General features: G+C 44.7%; 1 protein-coding gene across 2 annotated transcripts; it reads right to left on the bottom strand.

Moving 5' to 3' along the window:
• Positions 1 to 12,753: 12,753 nt before the first annotated feature.
• Positions 12,754 to 23,797, bottom strand: LRIT3 (leucine rich repeat, Ig-like and transmembrane domains 3). 2 transcript variants are annotated; one of them, XM_049786903.1, is made up of 4 exons: positions 23,679 to 23,797; positions 20,179 to 20,657; positions 14,965 to 15,270; positions 12,754 to 13,991 (listed from the first exon to the last, which is right to left on the bottom strand). In XM_049786903.1, the coding sequence occupies exons 1-4, from the start codon at positions 23,795 to 23,797 to the stop codon at positions 12,940 to 12,942; spliced, it is 1,956 nt and encodes a 651-aa protein (XP_049642860.1). In that variant the 3' UTR covers positions 12,754 to 12,939. The 2 variants fall into 2 exon arrangements, 1 of the variants encoding a protein (XP_049642860.1); XR_007502340.1 differs by lacking the exons at positions 14,965 to 15,270; positions 23,679 to 23,797 and having other exon boundaries at positions 13,948 to 13,991; positions 20,179 to 20,283.
• Positions 23,798 to 24,465: the final 668 nt, after the last annotated feature.

Raw genomic sequence — 24,465 nt, 5'->3', positions numbered from 1 at the left:
GACCAACTCTGGAAGCTCTAGTTTATTGAAAACATTGTTTTTTAATTTCCAGGGAGTTGGAAAATGATTTATAATTTTCATGCTTAATTGCCATCAAATGCAGGAGATGATGAAATTAGATAAGCCCAACATCCATATATACACAAGAAAGAGAAATGGGATGATTGTGCCCAATCATGAGTGATAGCTGGTCCAGGAAGTAAATTCCTGAAGGTTCTCCTTACTGGTCATGATTAGAAAGGAGAGAGGTGGGGCCTGTAATTTTCTATCCTGCTTACAATGTGACCATCTCTAGCCCCATTCCTGGATTATATTCTTTTTTTGTTTGTTTACTTGCTTGTTTTGGGGCCACACTAGGTGACACTCAGGGGTTACTCCTGGCTATGCTCTCAGAAATTGCTCCTGACTTGGGGACCATATGAGACACTGGGGGATCAAAGCACAGTCTGTCCTAGGTCAACACGGGCAAGGCAAATACCCTACCACTTGCACCACCACTCTGGCCCCTGGATTATGTTCTTAGACTGATGATTAGAGTATTATATGTTAGTAAATGGTTTGTTCTAAGCTGGGGTCTAGGAGAAGAAAAAAGTAAAAGAAAGAAAAAAAGAAGAAAAGGTAGGGCACTTGACAACCTGGGTTTGATTTCCAGCTCCCCAGTTAGCCTCCCAAGTACTGCCAGGGGTGATTCCTAAGCAAACCTTAGGTACAACTGCATGTGGAGAAGAAAGAAAGAAAGAAAGAAAAGAAAGAAAGAAAGAAAGAAAGAAAGAAAGAAAGAAAGAAAGAAAGGAAGGAAGGAAGGAAGGAAGGAAGGAAGGAAGGAAGGAAGGAAGGAAGGAAGGAAGGAAGGAAGGAAGGAAGGAAGGAAGGAAGGAAGGAAGGAAGGAAGGAAGGAAGGAAGGAAGGAAGGAAGGAAGGAAGGAAGGAAGGAAGGAAGGAAGGAAGGAAGGAAGGAAGAAGAAAGAAAGAAAGAAAGAAAGAAAGAAAGAAAGAAAGAAAGAAAGAAAGAAAGAAAGAAAGAAAGAAAGAAAGAAAGAAAGAAAGAAAGAAAGAAAGGAAGGAAGGAAGGAAGGAAGGAAGGAAGGAAGGAAGAAGAAAGAAAGAAAGAAAGAAAGAAAGAAAGAAAGAAAGAAAGAAAGAAAGAGAGAAAGAAAGAAAGAAAGAGAGAGAGAAAGAAAGAGAGAAAGAAAGAATGAATGAAAGAGAGAGAGAGAAAGAGAGAAAGAAAGAGAGAAAGAAAGAAAGAAAGAAAGAAAGAAAGAAAGAAAGAAAGAAAGAAAGAAAGAAAGAAAGAAAGAAAGAAAGAGAGAGAGAGAGAGAGAGAGAAAGAAAGAAAGAAAGAAAGAAAGAAAGAAAGAAAGAAAGAAAGAAAGAAAGAAAGAAAGAAAGAAAGAAAGAAAGAAAGAAAGAAAGAAAGAAAGAAAGAAAGAAAGAAAGAAAGGAAGGAAGGAAGGAAGGAAGGAAGGAAGGAAGGAAGGAAGGAAGGAAGGAAGAAGAAAGAAAGAAAGAAAGAAAGAAAGAAAGAAAGAGAGAAAGAAAGAAAGAAAGAGAGAGAGAAAGAAAGAGAGAAAGAAAGAATGAATGAAAGAGAGAGAGAGAAAGAGAGAAAGAAAGAGAGAAAGAAAGAAAGAAAGAAAGAAAGAAAGAAAGAAAGAAAGAAAGAAAGAAAGAAAGAAAGAAAGAAAGAAAGAAAGAAAGAAGAGAGAGAGAGAGAGAGAAGAAAGAAAGAAAGAAAGAAAGAAAGAAAGAAAGAAAGAAAGAAAGAAAGAAAGAAAGAAAGAAAGAAAGAAAGAAAGAAAGAAAGAAAGAAAGAAAGAAAGAAAGAAAGAAAGAAAGAAAGAAAGAAAGAAAGAAAGAAAGAAAGAAAGAAAGAAAGAAAGAAAGAAAGAAAGAAAGAAAGAGAAAGAGACGCCAGAGGAAGGTTTCACAGAAAAGGTTGTTTTGGATGACTGGATCAAGAAACTGATACAGATCAACAACGGAATACTACTCAGCTATAAGAAAAGAGGAAACTATGGGACTGGAGAGATAGTACAGCAGGGAGAGCATTGCCAATTTGGCATGCATCCAATCTGGCACCCCATATGGTCTCCTGAGCACTTCTAGGAATAATTATTTTTATTTATTTATATTTTTGGTTTATGGGTCACTCCCAGAAGTGCTCAGGGGCTGCTCCTGGCTCTATGCTCAGAAATCGCTCCTGGCAGGCTCGGGGGACCATATGGGACGCCGGGATTCGAACCACCGTCCTTCTGCATGCAAGGCAAATGCCTTACCTCCATGCTATCTCTGGCCCCAGGAATAATTCTTGAGCACTGAGCCAGGAATAATTCATGAGCACTGTGGTCCCCTAACAAAAAAAAAAAAAAAAAGAAAAGATGAAATGGTGCAATTTACTATTGTGTTTATGGAGAGGATCATGCTGAGTGAGATTGGTCTGAAGGAGGGAGACAAATACAAAATAACTCTCTCTTGGATGAGGGGGTATAAAGAATCACAGTAGGGGGGTAATTGACCCAAAGGCAACAGCACTGAGAACTGGTCTCAGTAGGGAGCTACCCCTACTGAGCGGGAGGGAATTGGGGAACACTGGGGACATAGCAGAGTGAAGACACCTCCGAGGAAGAGCATGGAGAGGGATAGTGCCTGAAACCCTGTCATTAGCAGTACTGTAAACCTCTGGTGCCTAAAATTAAATGGAAAGAAACGAAGAGGATTGTTTTGTCAGGACCCTCACTAACTATAAGGCTAAGTTAACATAACACATAGGTTGCTCTTCTATCACAAGAAGTTTGATCTCTGCAATTTACATTTGACATAACCTGAGAAATTTGGCCAGGTGTGTGTGTGCTTGGGGTGGGGGAGATTGCTGGGCCTAATCTCAGGCCCTTGAATATATGGAGAGGGACTTGATTACTGAACCTGGCTCTTGGCACATTTTCCAGAGGCATAAAAATGTTGATAGGTATTGACCACAGACTTTCACTCCAAAATCGCCCCTGGCTTGAGGGGACCATATGGGACGCCAGGGATCAAACCGTGGTTGCGATCTTTCCTTGGCTAGCGCTTGCAAGGCAGACACCTTACCTCCAGCACCACCTTCCAGGCCCTGCAAGTATGTTTTCTAATGTTATCATGATAGCAAAATTAGAAACTGTTTTTCATTACAATAGCAAAAATTAGTGAGAATATTCTGAGAACAGGATATAGTTATTTAAAAGAGAAGTGAATAGGAAAAAATGCATATAAAATCTTACCTATGATTATAGTACTTACATCATGTTGTACAATAGATAGAATTAAATTGAAAATAGTTTTATTGAATAGATACTCAAATTGGGTATGTAAGCATTTGTTAAGTTTACCATATTATTTTAGTTGTGCTTTTGGGTCACACCCAGCAGTGCGCAGGTCTCACTCCTGGTTCTGTGTTCAGGGATCATTCCTAATGAATCTTGGGGGACCAAATGGGGTGCTGGAGACCATATGCAAAACAAATACCCCATCTACTGAAGTATCTCTCCAGCCCCAAAGTTGTACTTTTATTTCTTTTTGGGTTTTTGCATCACACCCAGAGGTGCTCAGTCATTCCTGGCCATGCTGGGGAGCCATATGGGGTGCTGGGGATCAAATTAAATGCCCTCCCCACTATGCTTTCACTCTAGCCTGAGGTTATACTTTTAAAGATTGGTAAACTACTCATTGACCTTCAGGAGAAGAACATTATGTTCAGTTCTGACAGCCTAAAAACCTGTCCTCAGGCCTGTTACTTGATAGATTTTTCCTTTCCTTCCTTTATCTGATCCAGGACTTTTTAACTTGTCAGGTCAAATTAGGATATTTTAAATTCCAGTAATACTCTCCTTACTTACATATTTTTTAAATCAACACAATTGTTGAGGGAATAAATCAAAATATGAAACATATGAATGTTTAGGATTATTTAGGACTTTTGTTTTGGGGTCACACTGAGTGGTACTCAGGGCTTACTTCTATCTCTGTGCTCAGGAATCACTCCTGGAAGGTCTGGGAGACCATATGGGGTACTGGGTCAGTCTCTGCCCACTGTACTATCTCTTTGGCCCCTGGCAGACTTTTAAAGAAATGTTTCTTCTCTTTTCCTCTAATCCTGTTGGGATAATGGGTGAGGCATTGTGGGAAGTTTAGTTGTGATACACTCAGTTGGCTTCAGCACACTGAAAATTACATCCTTTCTTGTGGCACCAGGGATCTCCCAAAAGGCAGTGCCATACAGCATATAAGTTGGTACTTGGCATCAGACTCAGGGGATAAGGTGTGCTGAGCAGAGTAATGCTTACTACTGAGCTATCCCGGAGACCTGGAAGAACTATTGAAGGTCTCAGAATTTTTCTAGTCTTTCCCTGTGTGCTCAGTGCTATTCCCAGTGACACTGAGTCATGGTTCTGGAGGTCAATGTTAGGGCCTGAGAACGTGGAACTGCTGTGATCCGACAGTACCGGGGACCACAGGAACACTCTGGGCTGTATGCAATGATGCTCGGAGGCTATATGGTGTCAGGGATTAGACTGGACTGGCAGTTTCTGACCTCAGAAACCATTTTTGTTTGTATGGTTCCATGCTAGTTCTCATGTGCTTTTTATACAGTTTTCTGGACTTGGGAACTGTCATAAATAACGAAGAAATAAATCATTCTTGCTGCCCTACATAAATGATGTTCCAAGTCCTAAGCAAAAAACTATCCTCTGAGGGGGAAAAATTACCAACCGCCTGGAGTAACTCAGAGTCTGTACTGAAGATTGTTTATGGGGCTGAAGAGATAGCATGGAGGTAGGGCATTTTCCTTGCATGCAGAAGGACGATGGTTCAAATCCCGGCATCCCATAGGGTCCCCTGAGCCTGCCAGGAGCGATTTCTGAGCATAGAGCCAGGAGTAACCCCTGAGCGCTGCCGGGTGTGACCCAAAATCTAAAAACAAACTAACAAAAAGATTGTTTATGCAGGGAATAGAACTTGGACATTATAAATCTCCTTCCCATTTCATTTTATGGCTCTCTAAAAATTACTACTTTCAGGCCTGGAGAGATAGCACAGCGGCGTTTGCCTTGCAAGCAGCCGATCCAGGACCTAAGGTGGTTGGTTCGAATCCCGGTGTCCCATATGGTCCCCCCGTGCCTGCCAGAAGCTATTTCTGAGCAGACAGCCAGGAGTAACCCCTGAGCACTGCCGGATGTGGCCCCAAAACCAAATAAATAAATAAATAAAAATTACTACTTCCTAGCTTGTTTTTATTTCAAATTAATTACACTGACTGGGAATTGCAACCAGATTCCTGAGCCTTGTGATGAGCCGTTCATCTTGTCCATGCAGACAAGGTGGTTCTGGCACAGAGCAGGCACTCAGCAGGTAAAATGTACTTAAAAGAGGGGCCCATGAATTTCAAGGGGCAGAGCACACACGTAGTATGTGCTAGGACTAAAGTTCCATCTCTGGAACTGTATGGTGGTGTCTCCACACCCAGCATCCCCTGTGCAGTGTGAGGTGTCACTCCATATAGGTAATATTTTTAAACAATTCAAAAATTACAGTTTAAAATTGAATTATAGTTAAAAAGTTACAGTGTAAAATTACCCTCTGAGCAATAGCACAAAGGGTAGGGTGTTTGCCTTGCAGGCAGCAACCCAAGTTGGATCCCCGGGATCTCGTATGGTCCCCCAAGCCTGCCAGGAGTGATTCTTGAGTGCAGAGCCAGGAGAAACCCTTGAACACCATCAGGTATGACCCAAAATGGAAAAAAAAAGTGTATCTGACAGTATGTGTGTGTTTGTATGTACAAATTTCATATAGCACCTCACTGGTATCCCCTTAGGCAAATGGTTTCCAAGACATCAATTTTTTTTCATGAAGAGTTTGAGGAGGCTGGTAGGTAGTTGTTTTTCTGTTGTTGTTTTGGTCTTTTTTTTGTTTTTGTTTTGGTTTTTGAGTCACATCTGGCAGCACTCAGGGGTTCCTCCTGGATCTACACTCAGAAATCACTCCTGGCAGGCTCAGGGGACCAAACGGGATGCTGAGATTCAAACCACCATCCTTCAGCATGCAAGGCAAATGCCTTACCTCCATGCCATCTCTCCGGCCCCTTGTTTTATTTTTTTATTTTATTAAACTTCATTGATTGATTGGTTTTGGGGCTACACCCAGAGATGCTCAGGGGTTACTCCTGGCTCTGCCCTCAGAAATCACCACTGGCAGGCTGGGGGACCATATGGGATGCCAGGAATTGAACCAGGTTCTTCCCGGGTCAGCAGCATGCAAGGCAAACCACTTACCACTGTGCTATCTCTCCATCCCCTTATTTTGGTGTTAGAAGATGTAAACATTTATTGGAAAGCAGAGGAGAATGGAGAAAGCACCCCCACCCCCGTTAAGGGGAGGAATTTAGTATAGGACTAAGTTTAGGTAAAGTTTTTTTGTGGGGAAATCCTCCCTACCACATATAAAGTCAATCTAAGGCAAAACCATCCCTGCTTGTGGGGACTTCCTAGGGCATCAGAGAGGTGTGCTTGGGAAGGGGCCAAGAGGTTTCTCTCTCTGTCTCTCTACCTTTTTCTGTCTTTCCAACTCTGTCTCTGTCTCTGTCAGTTTCTGTGTCTGTCTTTCTCTCTTTCTCTCTCCCTCTTTCACCCTTTCCCTCTTTCTCAGCCAGTGTATGTCTGTTCACTTCAGGTGCTCCCAGAGGAACAAAGTAATGTGTGATGACTGAAGTAAGATTCTTTAAAATTTGATCCAAAAATGTAAATTTTACATTTATCTTTGTTAAATGTCATTCTAAAACCGTTTTTTTTCTCCCCGGGCAAGTGCTTTACTATAGAGCTGTTGCATCTTTGGGCCCCTTATACCTTCATTTGAAAGGACACGAAGGACATATGAGTTTATTTGAGTTTGTTCGGAGTCGACGTGTGCTGTCTGATGATCATAAAGTCCATTTCCGTGTGCTCAGAAATAGATCCTTTTACCCTCTGTTGCCAACTCTACAAACAAGAATCACAGTACCCACCGGTGCTCCTTCAAAATTGAAGGTGAAATTCTTGTGATGAGGGAATCTCTGCTGAGAAAGCTTTGTTACCACTCAGATGTTACCACTTTGTTACTACTCATCTTGCTTCCCCTTATTCTTGTCTATTGTATTTAAACGTAGTGGTTTACAAAGTTACTCCTAATACAGTTGTTTCTGGCCTTTCACATTCCCACACCAATCCTACCACCAGTGTAACTTTCCTCTACCATTGCCCCCATTTCCTCACCCTCCTTAAGCTTGTTTCTTTGTCAGGCATGAAATAATTTACATTCTATTGCTTGTTCCAACTCAATGGTAATGTATTATTCATACCACACACACACACACACACACACATTACTTCAGTAAAAAAAAACATTGTTGAAAATGGTTTTATCTCACATGGGCCCTTAGGTTCTTGTGAAGGTTTACTAAGCTATTTGTTACTGGTTGAACTTCTGTGTTATTGGTTTTGTTTGTTGACCTTACGTGGTTTCTATGTACTTTGACATCTAATTTGGTGTGTTCCTACTGGGTGTCGGGATTGAAAATTCTGGAGGTGTTTTGGGGCCATGTATGTGATCACATGCTCCAGAAACCCAGGATCCGTGGAGCTGGGCCTATGAGCTGACATGGTTGTGGCTGTGGGATGTGGGTGCGACTGTTGGGGCTTTCAGAAGTACAGAGGGATGAGGAGAGGCTGCTCAGACCCCCAGACTCCAAGGACATCCAGCGTTCTCAGCCCTAAAACCAGCCTATCTGGAGTTTCTCTTTATTAAGTGCAGACATCAGATATCAAGTGATGAAGTTGGAGACATTGGCAATTGTGGTGTTTGGGTTCAGCTGCTGAGGCTTCAGGAATCTTGCACCATTTTAAATATCTTGAATTTAAATTCTAGTCTCTCATTTGCATGGGTGGAATTTCCACTTTTAATAGTTTGTTGCCCGTTAAACAAACAAAAAAAAAGATAACTAAAAAATGAGACATGAAAAATTAGAAGTTGAATGATTCTGCGGCTTCTATGATATATTTTGTTATCAGAGTTAAGCAGTGTACTTACTATTTCCTTGTTCTTTCTGACTGAAAACTAGGAGACAAGTCTTGTGGTTCCTTTCTAGCCCTAATAGCCTTTCTAGCCTCTCTAGCCCTTTCTAGGCTAATATATAACTTTAATTAGATTTGCTGCACACTTACAGTCATCCTGGTTACTATCCCTTCTTTATATCATATAAGCACATACATATATAAAATTTAGAATTTTAGATTAGCAGAGTTATCAAGCTTTCCATGGTTTTCTCCATTTTGAATTAATTATGCCATAGTTATTCAGCTAGATATTTTTACCATATTTTTAACCACTTATGCATTTTGTATGAATTATTTTCTATTTATTCAGATAATTTTTTAAATTTTAATACCATATTTTATTAAACATTAAATGTTCGCTTTTGGTCTTGGTTTTAGTTTTAGAGCCACAGCTGGTATTTTTATTTATTCATAATACTATTTTTTTTTGTTTTTTGTTTGTTTGTTTGTTTTTGGGTCACACCCAGCAGCGCTCAGGGGTTATTCCTGGCTCTATGCTCAGAAATTGCTCCTGGCAGGTTCAGAGGACCATATGGGATGCCGGGATTCAAACCACTGACCTGCTGCATGCAAGGCAAACACCCTACCTCCATGCTATCGCTCCAGCCCTATAATACTAATTTTTATGAGTAAATTATTTAATTGAATCACTGTGAGACAGTTACAAAAAGTTGTTCATGATAGAGTTTCAGTATACAATACCCTTCACCAGTGCACATTTCCCGCCACCAACATCTCCAGTTTCCCTCCCCATACCCCCAACTTTCTCCCCTGCCTGCCTCTGTGGCAGACACTTTCCTTTTCTCAATCTCTCTCTCTCTCTCTCTCTCTCTCTCTCTCTCTCTCTCTCTCTCTCTCTCTCTCTCTCTCTCTCTCTCTCTCTTTCTCTCCCCCAATTTCCCTTTAGACACTGGTTTGCAATTTGGTTCCTGAAGGGGTACTATGCATATCACTTTCCCTCCTTTAAGCACCCAGTTCTTGCCCAGAGTGATCATTCCAAACACTCACTGACAAAGAGTGGTCACTTCTTTGCCCTAACGGCACTCCCTGCTCATTGTGCCAAGCTTCCTCCCATGTACTAGTCCTCCTGGTCTTTGTCTCTATTGTCTTTGGATACTAATACCATACTATCTTTTTCTTTTCTATCCCATAAACACATGAGATTATTCTATGTATATCCCTTTGACTCATTTCACTCAGCTTAATACTCTCCATTTTCATCCATGTAGAAGCACATTTTATGACTTCATTTTCAAAGACCACAGCTGGTGGTGTTTGAGAGCATGCCATTAAATGAGGCACTTGGTGGAGAAGGCACCAAGAGTGGACATCCTGGAGAGAAGGGAAGAAAGGCACTGGAAGAAGGTCATTTGGGAGTTCTGAACCTACAGGACCCATCTCATGGTCTAGCATGACCTCCACTAGAACCAGCCTAGAAGTCTGCATTAATTTGTTGTTGTATTTTGGGCCATACCCATTGGTGCTCAGGGTTTATTTCCTGGTTCCATTCAAGAATCACTCCTTGGAGTACCATATGTGATGCTGGGGATTGAACCCTGGTTGACTGCGTGCAAAGTAAAAGCCCTCTTCGCTGTGCTATTGCTTTGGCCCCTGCATTTTTATTTTTTAATACATTTCTTTATTTGAAACGCTGTGATTTACAGAGTTGCTCACAATGCAATTATTTCTGGCCTTCAATTTTCCAACACCTATCCCACCACCCACATAACATTCCCTCCACCATTGTCCCAAGTTTCCCACCCTCCCCAAAGCCTTCCCTTTGGCAGGTACAAATGATTTACTTAATAATGCTTGGTACAACTAAATGTGATTAGATTATTGAAAAAAAAACGTAAGAGAACATTTGTGAAAATTATCATATATTGCAATTGGGTCATGATGTCACATTACTTCCAGTTGAGCATTTTGTTGTTTGTGTTTGTGAAGCTTCTGTGGCTTCACGAGCATTTTACATCTAATTTGGTAATGACGATCTCTTGGAAACGAGCTGTTTCTTATTTCTTCCACCACTTGTGGTACTGTTTCTCCTGTGGCATGAGTACAGTTCTGGGGTGTGTGGAGACTTTATGGGTCTCAGGCTCCATGTTTGATCTATCTCCACAACTTCTTTCCCAAACACAGTGTTTTTTTGTTTGTTTGTTTGTTTAATTATTTTTTATTGGGGCCGGGCGGTGGCGCTGGAGGTAAGGTGCCTGCCTTGCCTGCGCTAGCCTTGGATGAACCTTGGTTCGATCCCCCGGCGTCCCATATGGTCCCCCAAGCCAGGAGCGACTTCTGAGCGCATAGCCAGGAGTTACCCCTGAGCATTACTGGGTGTGGCCCAAAAACCAAAAAACAAAAACAAACAAACAAATTATTTTTTATTTAAATATTATGGTTACAAGGTTGTTCGTGCTACAGTTTGTTTTCACAGATAAAGTTGTTCATGATAGAATTACAGTCACACAATGTACAACAACCTTCACCAGTGCACATTTCCCACTACCAATGTCCTGGGTTTCTTTCTCACACTCCCTGATGCCCTCTTCCCTCCAACCTACCCTCCCCTGCCTACTAGGCATTTTATCTCTCTCTCTCTCTCTCTCTCTCTCTCTCTCTCTCTCTCTCTCTCTCTCTCTCTCTCTCTCTCTCTCTCTCTCTCTCTCTCTCTCACACACACACACACACACACACACACACACACACACACAGTACTTTCTTAGAATGTGTTTCTTAGAAAACTCCAGGACTTCTGAAACCTTATGCTCTAAATCCTTCCATGCAAAGTTAACATGATCTTTAGAAAAGGTTATGAAAAGCTTCTTTTTAAAAGCTGAGGTCGGTTTTTGAGCCACACCCAGCGGTGCTCCTGGCTGTCTGCTCAAAAATAGCTCCTGGCAGCCACAGGGGACCATATGGGATGCCGGGATTCGAACCAACCACCTTAGGTCCTGGATCAGCTGCTTGCAAGGCAAATACTGTTGTGCTATCTCTCCAGCCCCAAAAGCTAAGTTTTATTTATGAAAACTTCTCTTCCCCTGCCTAACCACTAAATTTCAATTTTCTCAATGGTTTTAGCCTAAAAGCATCTGTTTTTATTCAGTGCCACTATTGAATCCAGAGCTTCATGCATGGGAGGCATTTCATATACTACTGAGCACCTTAATCTGAAAACTTGAACCTCACAAATACATTGAAACTGCCCTTTCCAAATTCAAAATTGTCTGTTGAACTATATATATATATATATATATATATATATATATATATATATATATATATATATATACATGTGTGTGTATTAAAAAAGACTTCTTCCTTTTATTCAGGAAATCAAAATATAAGAAAACAAAAGGTATTTTAGCTCTGGTCTTTTGTCTAGCTAAATATTTTCAAAAAAAGCAGAAGAGGAAAAGATGAAAGGAAAAGAAAGAAAAATAAATAAAGGAAGGGGAATAAAGCAATAAAAGAGAAAAGAGTACAGAAGAATAAACACCTAAATGTTATAGATTCCTTTCTTTTTTCAAAAACTTTATTTATTGATTGGTTTAATTGATTGGTTTTTTGCACCACATCCAGCAGCACTCAGGGGTCACTTCTGGCTCTGCACTCAGAAATCGCTGGGGGACCATGTAGGATGTCAGGAATTGAACCGGTCCCTCCCGGGTTGGCTGCATGCAAGGCAAATGCCTTACCGCTGTGCTATCTCTCCAGCTCCTATAGATTCCTTTAAAATGAGCACATTTTTTTAAAACAAAGAGACCCATATAGTTTGTCAACCTAGTGCCAGAATGCATTCTTTCTTGCATGTTAGGAATGACTAACATGGAGCCAAAGAGATAGCATGGAGGTAAGGCATTTGCCTTGCATGCAGAAGGATGGTGGTTCGAATCCCGGCATCCCATATGATCCCCCAAGCCTGCCAGGAGCGATTTCTGAGCGTAGAGCCAGGAGTAACCACTGAGCGCTGCCGGGTGTGACCAAAAAAAAAAAAAAAAGGAATGACTAACATGATCCTGTTTTTCAGACTTATTTTTTCTAAAACCTCTATTTCGCAGGATAAGGGATTATTTTTCCTTCTCCCTTAAAATCTGAATCCTAGTCTGCAGGATTTTTATTGTTGTTGTTGTTGTTTTTGGGTCACACCCAGCAGCGCTCAGGTGTTCCTCCTGGATCCATGCTCAGAAATCGCTCCTGGCAGGCTTGGGGGACCATATCGGATGCCAGGATTTGAACCAAGGACCTTCTGCATAAAAGCCTTACCTCCATGCTATCTCTCCGGCCCCAAGTCTGCAGGATTATAATGAATGCACAATGGTTCCAGGGGCTTCCTGCTCTCCTTCTGCACTTTGGTTGGATTTAGCCTGATGAAACACAAAATCCTTCACTATCCTCTCTTGCTCACCTGTTGGTACCCGCAGATCCCAGTGCTAAAGCTCTTAGAAGATGAAGGAACAATAGGTGTTGCCTTTTAGAATCAGGGCTTCCCTTTTTATATCTCTCTCCAGGTGAATTTATGTTTCAGAACTAAAACACAACCTGAAAGTCACTTAATTTGCTTACTGATCACAGGTCTCAAAATGAACATTTTGAACCTCTAATCTATCTAACGAAAATCACGGTCAACTTTTCCATTCCAAAGTCTCATTCTAGGCTTTTATCATACTCCTTCAAACTAACCCTTTTAGGATCCCAAATTTGCTGAAAGAAATGTAGCCTATTTACACCCAAGTTCACAAAACAAAACAAAAAACTTTAATACACTACTCAGACCACTAACCTTCACTTTGAAAAGTCTCGGGGAGTCCACGCTAGATCAGGAACAAAGCAATAATCGTTCGCGATCACCCCTGGGCTGTCGTGTCCAGAACTCCCCAAGGCTCTGTGAGCCAGGGGACAAGCTCTCAAACGGGATGTAAGTCTCTTTGGCCAACTCATCTTCCCTGAGAGAGTCCGCCATGCACCACAGTTTGCAAACCTTGTAGAGCAGAAAGAAAAGCAGTGGCAAGACAAACACACAGGTGGCCCCACTGGCCAGGATCAGGGCCCAGCCCTGTGGCCCACTGCCTTCGAGGCCTTCCTCGGTGGCAAAGGTAATACACTGATGTTTCTGGGCTGGTGCCCCTCTGGGGCAGATGCAGGCCAGGTACTGCTGACCGGCCTCCAGGCCTGGAATGGTGACTTGATTCTGGCTGATGTCTGTGTTCAGGGGCTGAAGGTCCTGGGCTGGGCCATTCTTGGAATACAGTACGATCATCTCAGAGGTCCACGGGATCTTCCCGGGGTCCCAGGTCAGAGTCACGCTCTGTCGGGTCTGGCTCATCACCCTCAGGTTCTCTACCAGGGCCACTGGCATGGCTCCATCGAAGGCCACCAGTTCTTCTGCTCGATTGGCACTGGCTGGAGAAGGCTTCTTTCTGCCCAGCTCTGACAGCACAACCTTCCTCTCCCCACCAGGGTTCAACACTGTGGTGGAAGAAGTGATGGCAGAGAATTGGGGCGATGGAGAGAAGGCCACCGAGGATGGAAGAGATGGAGCAAAGGTAGAAAGGGAAGCAAAGGCAGTGGAGGAGAATGAGGAAGATGCAGAGGCCAAAGGCCAGTGAAATGTGGATGACGAACTAAGATCAGAGGAAGATCTTTGAGATACAGGCTGAGCCTCCGGCTCAAGGTAACCTCTTGTTCCTTCCCAAGGGTCCAGAGCTGGGTTGGTTATGGCAGGATCCAATACTCTCACAGCAACCACAGCTACTGCTGAACCAGCCAAGTTTTTGGCCCAACATTTATAATCACCAGCATCCCTGTGTGAAATGCCCGTGAGACTTATGATGGACCATCGGACTCCTTCTGCTGGAGAGTCCTGGATTACTGAAAGAAAAAAACAAAAGTATGCTTGGTGAGGGAAAAAGAAAAAGATTCAAGGACCAGAGAAAGAGAGAGAGCACAGAAGTCAAGCTGCTTTTGCCTAGCACACTAACAGCACTGCAGATGGTCCCCTGAACAGGCTAGGCTCCCTAAGACCCCCAAGGAACTGGAGTTTGGCTCAGGGTAGAGTATATTTCTAGCAAGATGCAAAGCATATCTCAGCCCCAGCAGCCATTGCCGAGGCCCCAGAAAGCCCTTTTGAGGAGACTATAATGGTGATGTCATATCTAGGACAATAGTTTGAGACCAGGCCTGAGCCACAGTCTCCCACCAGCTGAGCTCTGTTGCTTTCCTGTTGTCAGTGATGGGGTACTGGTGAGTGAACCCGGAGTGAACACCTAAGGATACCCTCTGCCACCCAGCTACCTTCTCACCATCAGCCCTTTTGTTTTTTGGATTTTGGGCCACACTCAGTGGTGCTCAGGGGCTACTCCTGACTCTGCACTCAGGAATCACTCCTGTCAAATTTGGGGGACCCTATGGAATGCCAGACATTAAACCTGGGTTGGTTGAGTGCAAAGCAAATGCCCTACCTGCTGTTCTATTGCTCTGGCCCTGTTGGCTATTTTTTTTTTCTTTTGAAGAAAAGTGCCTAATCTGGCTTTATCTAGAGTGAGGTAAACTGAGGCAAACATTAACCAACCGAAAGAACATTTCTCATTCTTGCTGCCAGCAGCCTTGGTGCAGGAATGAAGCAGAGTGTCAGATTGCATCAGAGCCCGACCAAGGCTGGGTCATTTGAAAGGTCCTTGTCTCTGCTGGGCTCGAAAAAGGAACCTACCCGGGGAGGTGTACCAGCCTCGGATGCTTGGCACTCTGGATTGGGTGCCTGGCCCCACAAATCAGAGCAAATCAAGAAGCACATTCATGCCCTCTCTCTCCCCTGCAACCCTAATATTTGCATCCCAAACTTTACCCGAGTGGTTAAGGGGCAAGCCAGGGGCTCTGGCCCACATGAGCTGCGGAGTGGGCTGGCCCGAGGCATCACAGCGCAGCAGAACATTGCTGCCTGGTACGGATGTGATCTGTGTGGCTGAGATCCTCACGGCCGGTTTCTGACACTGCTCCAGCTCCACCTGCTCAAACAAGATCCCTGCCAGGCGCTCGGGTCCATGGCATGTCATCTGTGGGTCCAGAAGCACCACAGCAGGGCGGGCATCTCTGGACAACTCAATTAACCTGGAAATGTGACAGTCGCACAGCCATGGGTTGTCCTGCAGGCCTAGAGCAGAGCGGGGAGGAGGAGAAAGTCAAGAAAGGATGACCGGGGCTGGAGTGATAGAACTGCAGGGAGGGCATTTTCATTGCATGCAGCTGACCTAGGTAGGCTTGATCCTCTGCATCTCATATGGTCCCCCGAGCCACCCAGGAATGATTCCTAGGTGTAGAGCTAGAAGCCCTGAGCTTTACCAGGTGAGGCAAAAAAAAAAAAAAAAAAAAAAAAAAAAGGACAAGAAAGGCCAGAGTGGGAGAGCCATTTGACTAGAACACTGCCAGCCCAGGCTCTATCCCTGGCATTCCATATGGTCCCCAAAGCACTGCCAGGAAGCCTGAGTGCAGAGTTAGAAGTATGCTCTGAGCATCACCAGGTGTGGTTTAAAATTAAAAATGAGAGAAATGGGGAGAGAGAGAGAGAGAGAGAGAGAGAGAGAGAGAGAGAGAGAGAGAGAGAGTGACTGATGCCTCCAATTCTTCAGGAGGTCCATGAAACAAGTCCTTGTGGGGATGCAGTAAATGGTCTTGTTAGTTTTGCCACTTAACTGGACATATCCTGTCAGCTCAGGTCATTATTCCTCATGACTAAATGCTAGGGAGCATTTTCTGTGCTGGAGTATTCTTAGCATTTTTCTATTTCAGTTCATTTAAGTCCAACAATCCTGAGAAGAGAGTTTCATTACCTTGGTGTTGATGAGGAAGACACTGAGACTCAAAAAAGCATCTTTTGATCAAAATGACATTGCTAGTGTGATAGTTAATATTTGAGTCCTTGTAAACACAGAAGTTCCTACTTCGGGTAATGGCAGCATTTCTCAAGTACTGTAGAAGTACTTAAATTATCTTCAGTATTATACAGGGCAGGGGCCAGGGAAATAGGGCAGGGGTTAAGGAGCTTATTCTGCATGTAGCTGACTAGAGGTTTGATCTGTGACACCACATATACAGTAGTTCCTAGAGTACTGCCAGGTCTGGTCCAATCTCCACTCCACCCCTCAACTCTGCAAAGAAAAAAGTACTAAAGGGCACAGAAGAGCACACAGCTCAGCCTGAACCATTGTCATAATTTTGCCTAATTTTTTTTTTTTGGTTTTTGGTTTTTGGGCCACACCCAGCAATGCTCAGGGGTTACTCCTGGCTGTCTGCTCAGAAATAGCTCCTGGCAGGCATGGGAGACCATATGGGACACCGGGATTCGAACCAACCACCTTTGGTCCTGGATCGGCTGCTTGCAAGGCAAACACCGCTGTACTATGTCTCTGGGCCCAATTTTGCCTAATTTTAAGACATAGCCAGGGTAATTCATACAGATTCTGTGCAGCAAAATGCATAGTCAGATGCACGCAGTGTATGAGACAGGACTAGAAAGGCTGGTGGACAGTCTGTGTCTGAGTTCACCAAAGTGGTCCATTGTTTAAATCCTCCTGCAAGAGAGAAGTAAAAGAAGGAACAACTAACTAGCTGATTTTCTCCATTGTTATTGCCTGGGTGATCTGCCTCAGTTTCACTTGGGACAGCTGAAAGCATTACTAAAAATGAAGGGTGCAGGGCGGCAGCCTTTGTCACAGAGGGGTAGAAGATCTGAGGTGCTTCGTCTGCAGCAGGAGACTGGTTGTGTGCAGTGGAAAGTCATTTCCACATAAGCCTTTCTGCCCTTTCAGTGCTTGAAAAAGAAAGACAAATAGCCTGGGCCAAAGTGATAGTACAGTGGTTAAGGCACTTGCCTTACATGCAGCCAACTCAGGTTCAATTTCCAGCATCCCATAGAGTCCCTTGAACACTGTCAGCAGTGATTACTGAATGCAGAGCCAGGATGAAGTCCTGAGCACTGCTGGGTGTGGCCCAACAACTTCTTCCTTGCAGCTGCTGACCCAGGATGGACCCGGGTTCAATCCCTAGCATCCCATATGGTCCCTCAAGTCTGCCAGGAGCAAGTTCTGAGCACAGAGACAGGAGTAACCCCTGAGCACTATTGGGTGTAGCCTCCAAACCAAAAATAAAGGATCCCAGAGGTGCTGAGTACCTAATCACTGTTTTTAACCCAGAAGCTCTGAGTAAGAAAGGAAATAGCCTGATGGATTCCATAGCCCATTTCTGATTGCAGTCAGGGTTTAATTGTTGAGAGAATGGGAATGAAAGAGAGGATCCCACTTCTCCTAGCCAGCAGTTTCCATCTGTCCCCATTGACTTAACATATACCTCATTCCCCCAAGGGCTGGCTCATACCTTAAACATTTCTTAACCAGATCATAGAATTCTGCCCCACCAAGGAGTATAAGAGAATAGACAATGCCTAAAGCACATAACCAAGTACGAGACCCACATCAGCCCAGGCCACTCTGGAACCTGGCGATCTCTGTAGCATTTTTCTTCATTGATAAGAACCACAAAGGACTTTCATGTTGTTGTTGTTGTTGTTGTTGTTGTTTTGAGGGGTGTCACACCTGGTGGCGCTCAGAGGTTACTCCTGGCTCTGCACTCAGAAATCACTCCTGGCAGGGTGGCAGACTATATGGGATGGCGGGATTCGGACCACTTGTTCACCCTGGATTGGCTACATACAAGGCAAATGCCCTACTATCTCTCCAGCGACACAAAGGGCTTTTCAAAGGTTCCACACAAAGCCCTATAACTTTAACTTAGTCATCTCCTAGGTTCCTCTACTGAGTTCCTTTATCTTCTCCTTCATTTTCCAATAAACTTTTCTACACTCTTAAAAGGGGGCGATCCAAAGCAAAGCACAGAAGCCAGGGTGGGTGGAACTGTAGATCTGTTTGCCAGCACCTGGAGAGGTAAGGAATCTGCCCAAGGTCATGCATAGGGGGTGTGCAGTCCAGTGGACACTTGTTTTCTCAACCTTGAAGCTACCACAAACGGGCCACAAGCAGGAAGCCAGAGACACTCTGGGCCTTTTCCTGTCCACACCTGATGACAGGTGCACACAAAGGGGTCATTATCTTGACTTCCCAAGTGACATGGAGCATGGGAAGCACCAGACATTTAGGCCTCTGTCCAGCGCTCCCTTCACCAAGCTCCTCTCTGAATCTAAGAGATTAAGAATTAAGAGAAGCCCCTGGTGGCCTCCAAGAGTACTCTTGTCTACCATAGAAGTTCAATGTCAAAGACAGACAGCCTTGGCTGAAGTTTAAACATTTCAGGAGAAAAAGATCCCAGGGTACTGATGGAAATATTTCATCCAAGCTTTGACACTGTTCCATAATGTTTGAATAGCGAGACAGATGTAATCCAACTGGTTCCATTGGAAAGTCACATCAACCAGGAAGACATTTTCAAATGCCTCAAAAAAGAAAACCTTCATCTCTTCTAACTTTGCACACACTTCAGGTCACAGATTCTGCTTTGAAAAGTCAGAAGAAGGGCCTGGAGAGATAGCACAGCGGCGTTTGCCTTGCAGCAGCCGATCTAGGACCTAAAGTGGTTGGTTCAAATCCCGGTGTCCCATATGGTCCCCCATGCCTACCAGGAGCTATTCCTGAGCAAACAGCCAGGAGTAACCCCTGAGCACTGCTGGGTGTGGCCCAAAAAACAAAAACAAAAAAAAAGAAAGAAAAAAAAGAAAAGTCAGAAGAAGGGTGGTGGTCTGAGGACTCCTACGTTGATGAAGGGGACAAAGATCCATGAACTCTGAGATTAACTGTTATTCGAGCTGCATTCCTTCCAGGACACAATCACAGTCATTTGCAATTATTAATTCATTTTATGCAACTGACTCAACAGCCTAAGTCAACATGGCCTTATCCCTTTCCTAAGTGAATTCTGTTTTTTGCATATGTGTGCATATGCTGTGATGCCACAGTAGTTGGAGTAAATAGGTCTTTTACTTTTTGTTTTGTTGAAAAGGCAACTATAAATTTCCGTTCCAGTTAATCTGAACGGTATAAGCCCTTCCGGGCAGTTTTGTGGAGGGGGCCATGTTTTCAACTCAGGGGCCCCCAGTAAACGCCCTAGATCAGCTGTAGAGGGTGCTTCAATAAAAAAATAAATAAAATAAGGGGCTGGTGAGGTGGCGCTAGAGGTAAGGTGTCTGCCTTGCAAGCGCTAGCCAAGGAAGGACCATGGTTCGATCCCCCGGCGTCCCATATGGTCCCCCCAAGCCAGGGGCAATTTCTGAGCACTTAACCAGGAGAAACCCCTGAGCGTCAAATGGGTGTGGCCAAAAAACCCAAATAAAATAAAATAAAATAAGTGCACATGTTTTGCCTGGGTCCCTGGTACCCAGGCACATGAGGCCTGTGTCTCCCCTCCTGCTTTCCCCTCCCCTCCTTTTTCCTGCTGGGTCGTGTACCAGAGCTCTCTTTGCCTTTGGAGAAGCCTGCACTCTCTCTTAAGCATGCTACTCCTTACTCTCTCTCTCTCTCTCCCCTCTCTCTCTCTCTCTCTCTCTCTCTCTCTCTCTCTCTCTATATATATATATATATATATATATATATATACATATCTTGCTCGCTCTCTCTCTTATTCTCTCTCAGTCAAATCAGTTTTTAATTTCACCTATTTTGTTGCCAGGTTTTCTGCAATCCTTTGATCCTAACGGTGCTGCTACCCCTGGTTTAGAAAGTGAGGGTCTTGGGGAAGGTTACTGTCATCTTTTGGATCTCTTCTGTCCTCGAAATACACACACACACACACACACACACACACACACACACACAGAGTCATTATACCTTGCAAAGACAGGTGTGCACATAATCTCATGAAAATTCCACCCGGATGCAAATATGGAAAAAGAGACCAAATTCAAGGTTGAGAGAGAAGAAAAGAGAGACAGCGGAGAGAGAGGCAGAGACAGACAGAGCAGTGGCCAGCAATGCAGCTCAGGTGGTCAGTGCCCAACACGAAGGCCCCCCTTCACCCCCGGCCCCTTGCGCCCTCCCTGCAGCCGAGATCCCCTCACCAAGAATGACGGTTCTCGCGGAGGGCTCCTGACGGCCAGCCGGGCTCGGCGCGGGGTGCAAGGGGGTCCAGCTGTCCAGGAAGCCGGGCGGCAGCGTGGCCAGCCGGTTGCTCGACAGGTCCAGCAGCGCCAGCCGGCCCAGGTAGGCCAGCGCCTCGGCGGGCAGGCGGCTCAGCCGGTTGCTGCGCAGCACCAGGCGCCGGAGCCGGGGCAGCTGGCCCAGGGCCGGCCAGGGGAAGGCGGCCAGCGCGTTGCCGTCCAGGCGCAGCTCGCGCAGCCGGGCCAGGTTGTAGAAGCTGCGCGCGTCCAGGCTGGCCAGCGCGCCGCAGGTGACCCAGAGGGAGCGCAGCTGGCCCAGGTAGTAGAAGGCGTCGGCGGGGATGCGGCGCACGGCCGTCTTCTCGATGCGCAGCCGCTCCGTCGCCGCGGGGACCCCGCGGGGCACCTCGGTCATGTCGGGGTCGTCGCACAGCACCGCCCTGCGGGGGCCGGGCGAGGGTTGGTGGCAGTGGCGGGCCTGGCTTCCCGGGGCCTGCTCTGCCGCCAGCTTTACAGTGCGCCTAGGCCGATGGGTCTCGTTGCATGGGCTTCTAGGTCCAGTCGGGTCGTTCCAGTGCTCCTTTTTTAAGTGAGTAAGTCAGGGGCCGGCGAGGTGGCGCTAGAGGGGAGGGGTCTGCCTTGCGAGTGCCAGCCAAGGAAGCACCGTGGTTCGGTCCCCAGCGTCCCATAGGGTCCCCCCAAGCCAGGGGCAATTTCTGAGCGCTTAGCCAGGAGTATCCCCTGAGCATCAAACGAGTGTGGCCCCAAAAACCAAAAAGAAAAAAAAATAATGTCAAATTAATAAATCAATTAATTTGATTTTGGGGTCATACCCAATGGCGCTCAGGGGTTCCTCCTGGCAATGCGCTCAGAAATCGCTCCTGGCTTGGGAGACCATATGGGAAGCCGGGTGGATTGAACCCAGTCAGTCCTAGGTTAGCAACTGCAAGGCTTGCATCACCGCTCCAGCCTATAATGCTCCTTTTTAAACATTTTATTTTTTTTCTTACTTGTTTGTTTGTTGATTTATTTGTGGGCCACACTTGGCAGCGCTTAGGGGTTACTCCAGGTTCTGCATTCAGAAATTATTCCTGGCAGAGAGAGTTGAGGGGTATTGCTGGTGGGAATGTTGCACTGGTGAAGAGGGTGTTCTTTTTTTTTGGGGGGGGGAGCACACCTGGTGATGCTCAGGGGTTACTCCTGGTTATGCGCCCAGAAATCGCTCCTAGCTTGGGGAACCATATGGGACTCCAGGGAGCAAACCGAGATCCGTCCTGGGTCAGCCACGTGCAAGGCAAACACCCCACCACTGCGCTACTGCTGTGGCTCAAGGGTTTTCTTTTTGTTTGTTTGTTTGTTTTTTGAGTCACACTGGGCAGCGCTCAGGGGTTACTTTTGGCTCCATGGTCAGAAATCGCTCCTGGCAGGCTCGGGGCACCATACAGGATGCCAGGATTCGAACCACCGTCCTTCTGCATGCAAGGCAAACACCCTACCTCCATACTACCTCTCCAGCTCGAAGGGTGTTCTTTTTTTTGACCAAAGTGGATTACAGAGGGTGTTCTTTTTATAACTAAAACCCAACTACAAACATGTTTGTAATCATGTTGCCTAAAAAATATATTTAAATTTAAAAGAGCGAGAGAGAGAAAAGAAATTACTCCTGGCAGGCTCAGGGACACTATGGGATACCATATGGGATCAAACCTGGGTCAACCACTTTGTAAGGCAAATGCCCTCCCCGTTGTACTATCGCTCCAGACCCAAAATGCTCCTTTTTAGTAAGTAAATATCTGATAGAGGGAGGCTAGAGCAAGGTGTTTGCTTGGCATGTTTCTGCAGTTTCTTTCAGATATAAAAGAATCCTTAAAATTTATGACCCCAGGGGCCAGAGAGATAGCATGGAGGTAGGGTGTTGCACTTGCATGCAGAAGAACGGTGATTCGAATCCTGGCATTCCATTTTGTCCCCCTAGCCTGCCGGGAGTGATTTCTGAGCACAGAGCCAGGAGTAACCCCTGAACGCTGCCGGGTGTGACTCAAAAAAACAAAACAAACAAACAAACAAAAATTTATGACCCCTATTATTTTCTCTAAAGTTCACAGACCTGAAAGTAAGTCATGCTTACCTTCTGACATGTGGGCCTTGAATCAGTCATTTTCTGCCCATTTTTTCTAATTACACAGGTATCATCTCAATAGTTAGACTTAGGGTTGATTAGGCAATAAGGAAAAGTACTCAAAACAACAGTATCTCCATTGTTTGTTAGAAGGCCTACAACTGGGTAGTTCTGTTTGTTGGCTGGCTTTAGTTTTGAGGCCACGCCCAGTGGTGTGCAGTACGCAGTGCTCAGGGATCACTCCTGGTATTGCTTAGATGGCTATATGGAATGCTGGAAATTGAGCCTGGGTTGGCCATGGGCAAGGCCAGTGCCATCCCAGCTGTGCTGTCTCTCTTCCCCTGATGGTTTCAACATAGCATTTTTAAGATACTCACTTTCAAGCACATTTACTTATCTGATCTCGTTCAAGACATATTACCTACTTAATAAGAGTTGTGTTTGGATTTAACTTGGATCAAAAGCAGGGCTGGGGCACATCCAGCACATATTTGGACCACATCACAGGATCTGACCCATGTCTGGTCCATGATGGGACAGACAACGAATGCTTCTTAGAGGCTGTAGGTAGTCCTTTCACCTGTAATATGACCTGGGAAAGATGGCACCATATCCTAGTGCCTCTTGGAAGACACCCCCCACCCCAAAATTAAGCTCAAGTTTATTGTAAACACTGTTCTCACTTTACAGGGAGATGCAACACAACCTATAAGTCTAGTAACTTCTCTGAGCTCTCCTCCTATGCAGTTTAAGTGGTTGAACTCTCTTGAGTTTATCCATAAACTCTGGGATTTTAAAATAAAAACATATGGACCAGAACAGTAGTCCAGTGAGGAGGGTGCCTTGCACCTGGCTGATCTGACTTCCATCTCTGGCATCCCATCCCTGAGTGTTCCCAGGAGTGATTCCTAAATATAGTTACCCACAATACTACTGGGTATGGCAAAACAATTTTTTTACAGCTATATATTCCTCTAACTTCTTTCTTGTTCTTGATCATTCTTCCTAAGGTCTAACTGCTGGCAGCAATGACCCTGAGGGGGACAGAAAAACCCCAGGATATGTGGACATATGCTTCATGCCTAACCCTGTACTCCTGTGTTCCCTGTAACCTGGTACTGACAGTCATACTTCCATGCCCAGCCTCCCAAGAAGGGCCGAACACACTGAAGATATATTGCACAGAGTAGACTGGGAACTTCCAACAGCTCCAAAGAGAAACCCACAAGGAATTAATTCAACTAAGTTCACTAAACTATACGGAAACCTCTTCATGAATTTCTGTTGAGTAGTTTGCTTTCCTGGACCCTGGCACACCTTTAGTGGCAAGGAAAGTGCATACCTGAATTCGGTGTCGTCGTTGTCCCTGCCAAGGGCATCACAGGAGCACTGTGAGGGGCATGTGCCCCTCACTCCTTCCAAAACGCTAAGCACAACACACAGACATGCTGGGAGGTGCATTGCTTTGTGAAGGTTAGCGGGGCCAAAGGTAAGAGCATTGACTGGAATGCCAGTATGCCTGGAGCCCATGCGGGGGCAGAAGATTAGGTGGGATTAGCTGAGATCTGCTGTTACTTAACCTTCAGATGGGTTTTATGGGGATCAATGTTTGAAGCTTTTGACTACAGTGATGGCAAAGTGACACCTAAGGAAAATGAAAGTCAGATGCAAGTAAAGAAAATGTCAGTAGTTGGCTGTGTCTTGGTTGGAAAGAACTGCCCGTTAAATATCTCCTGTGGAACCATTGCTAGGACCCCTTGAAATGGAATATTTAAATGACTCGGTGTTTGACCAGGATTTGAGACAGTAGATCATTTACCTATGACTTTTTTAAGGTTTTGTTGTTGTTAAATTTTATTTTTCTACAAACAGGATATTGTTAAATTAATGACTACATTTTTATTTAATTTGTTATTAATTAATTAATGACATTTTTGTTTTACTTCCTTCATTTGCTTTTTGAAACAACCTGCCTAACAAGCTCTAAAGACAGAAGTTAGGATATAATGCTGATTTTGAATGATCGATTGCACCACATCCTGATTATCTCCCAAACCAAAAGACACCCAGTTTCATTCTTAGAATTTGCCAATGTGTCGGTTCACCATGGACCTGGAAGGACTCGGAGC

Source organism: Suncus etruscus, chromosome 14 (genome assembly GCF_024139225.1).
Source record: "Suncus etruscus isolate mSunEtr1 chromosome 14, mSunEtr1.pri.cur, whole genome shotgun sequence".
Lineage (NCBI taxonomy): Eukaryota > Metazoa > Chordata > Mammalia > Eulipotyphla > Soricidae > Suncus > Suncus etruscus.
The sequence above is the reverse complement of the archived record's forward strand: the minus strand, read 5'-3'. Positions and strand labels throughout refer to the sequence as shown.

Bases quoted from the DNA above. Each gene is read 5' to 3' on its own strand.
- LRIT3 (XM_049786903.1), bottom strand. From the start codon at position 23,797: ATGCACCTCCCAGCATGTCTGTGTGTTGTGCTTAGCGTTTTGGAAGGA. The intron at 20,658-23,678 runs GTATGCACTTTC...CGGCCCCCGCAG, and splicing joins AACGACGACACCGAATTCAG to GGCGGTGCTGTGCGACGACC. The intron at 15,271-20,178 runs GTGAGGGGATCT...GCTCTGCTCTAG, and splicing joins CGCGAGAACCGTCATTCTTG to GCCTGCAGGACAACCCATGG.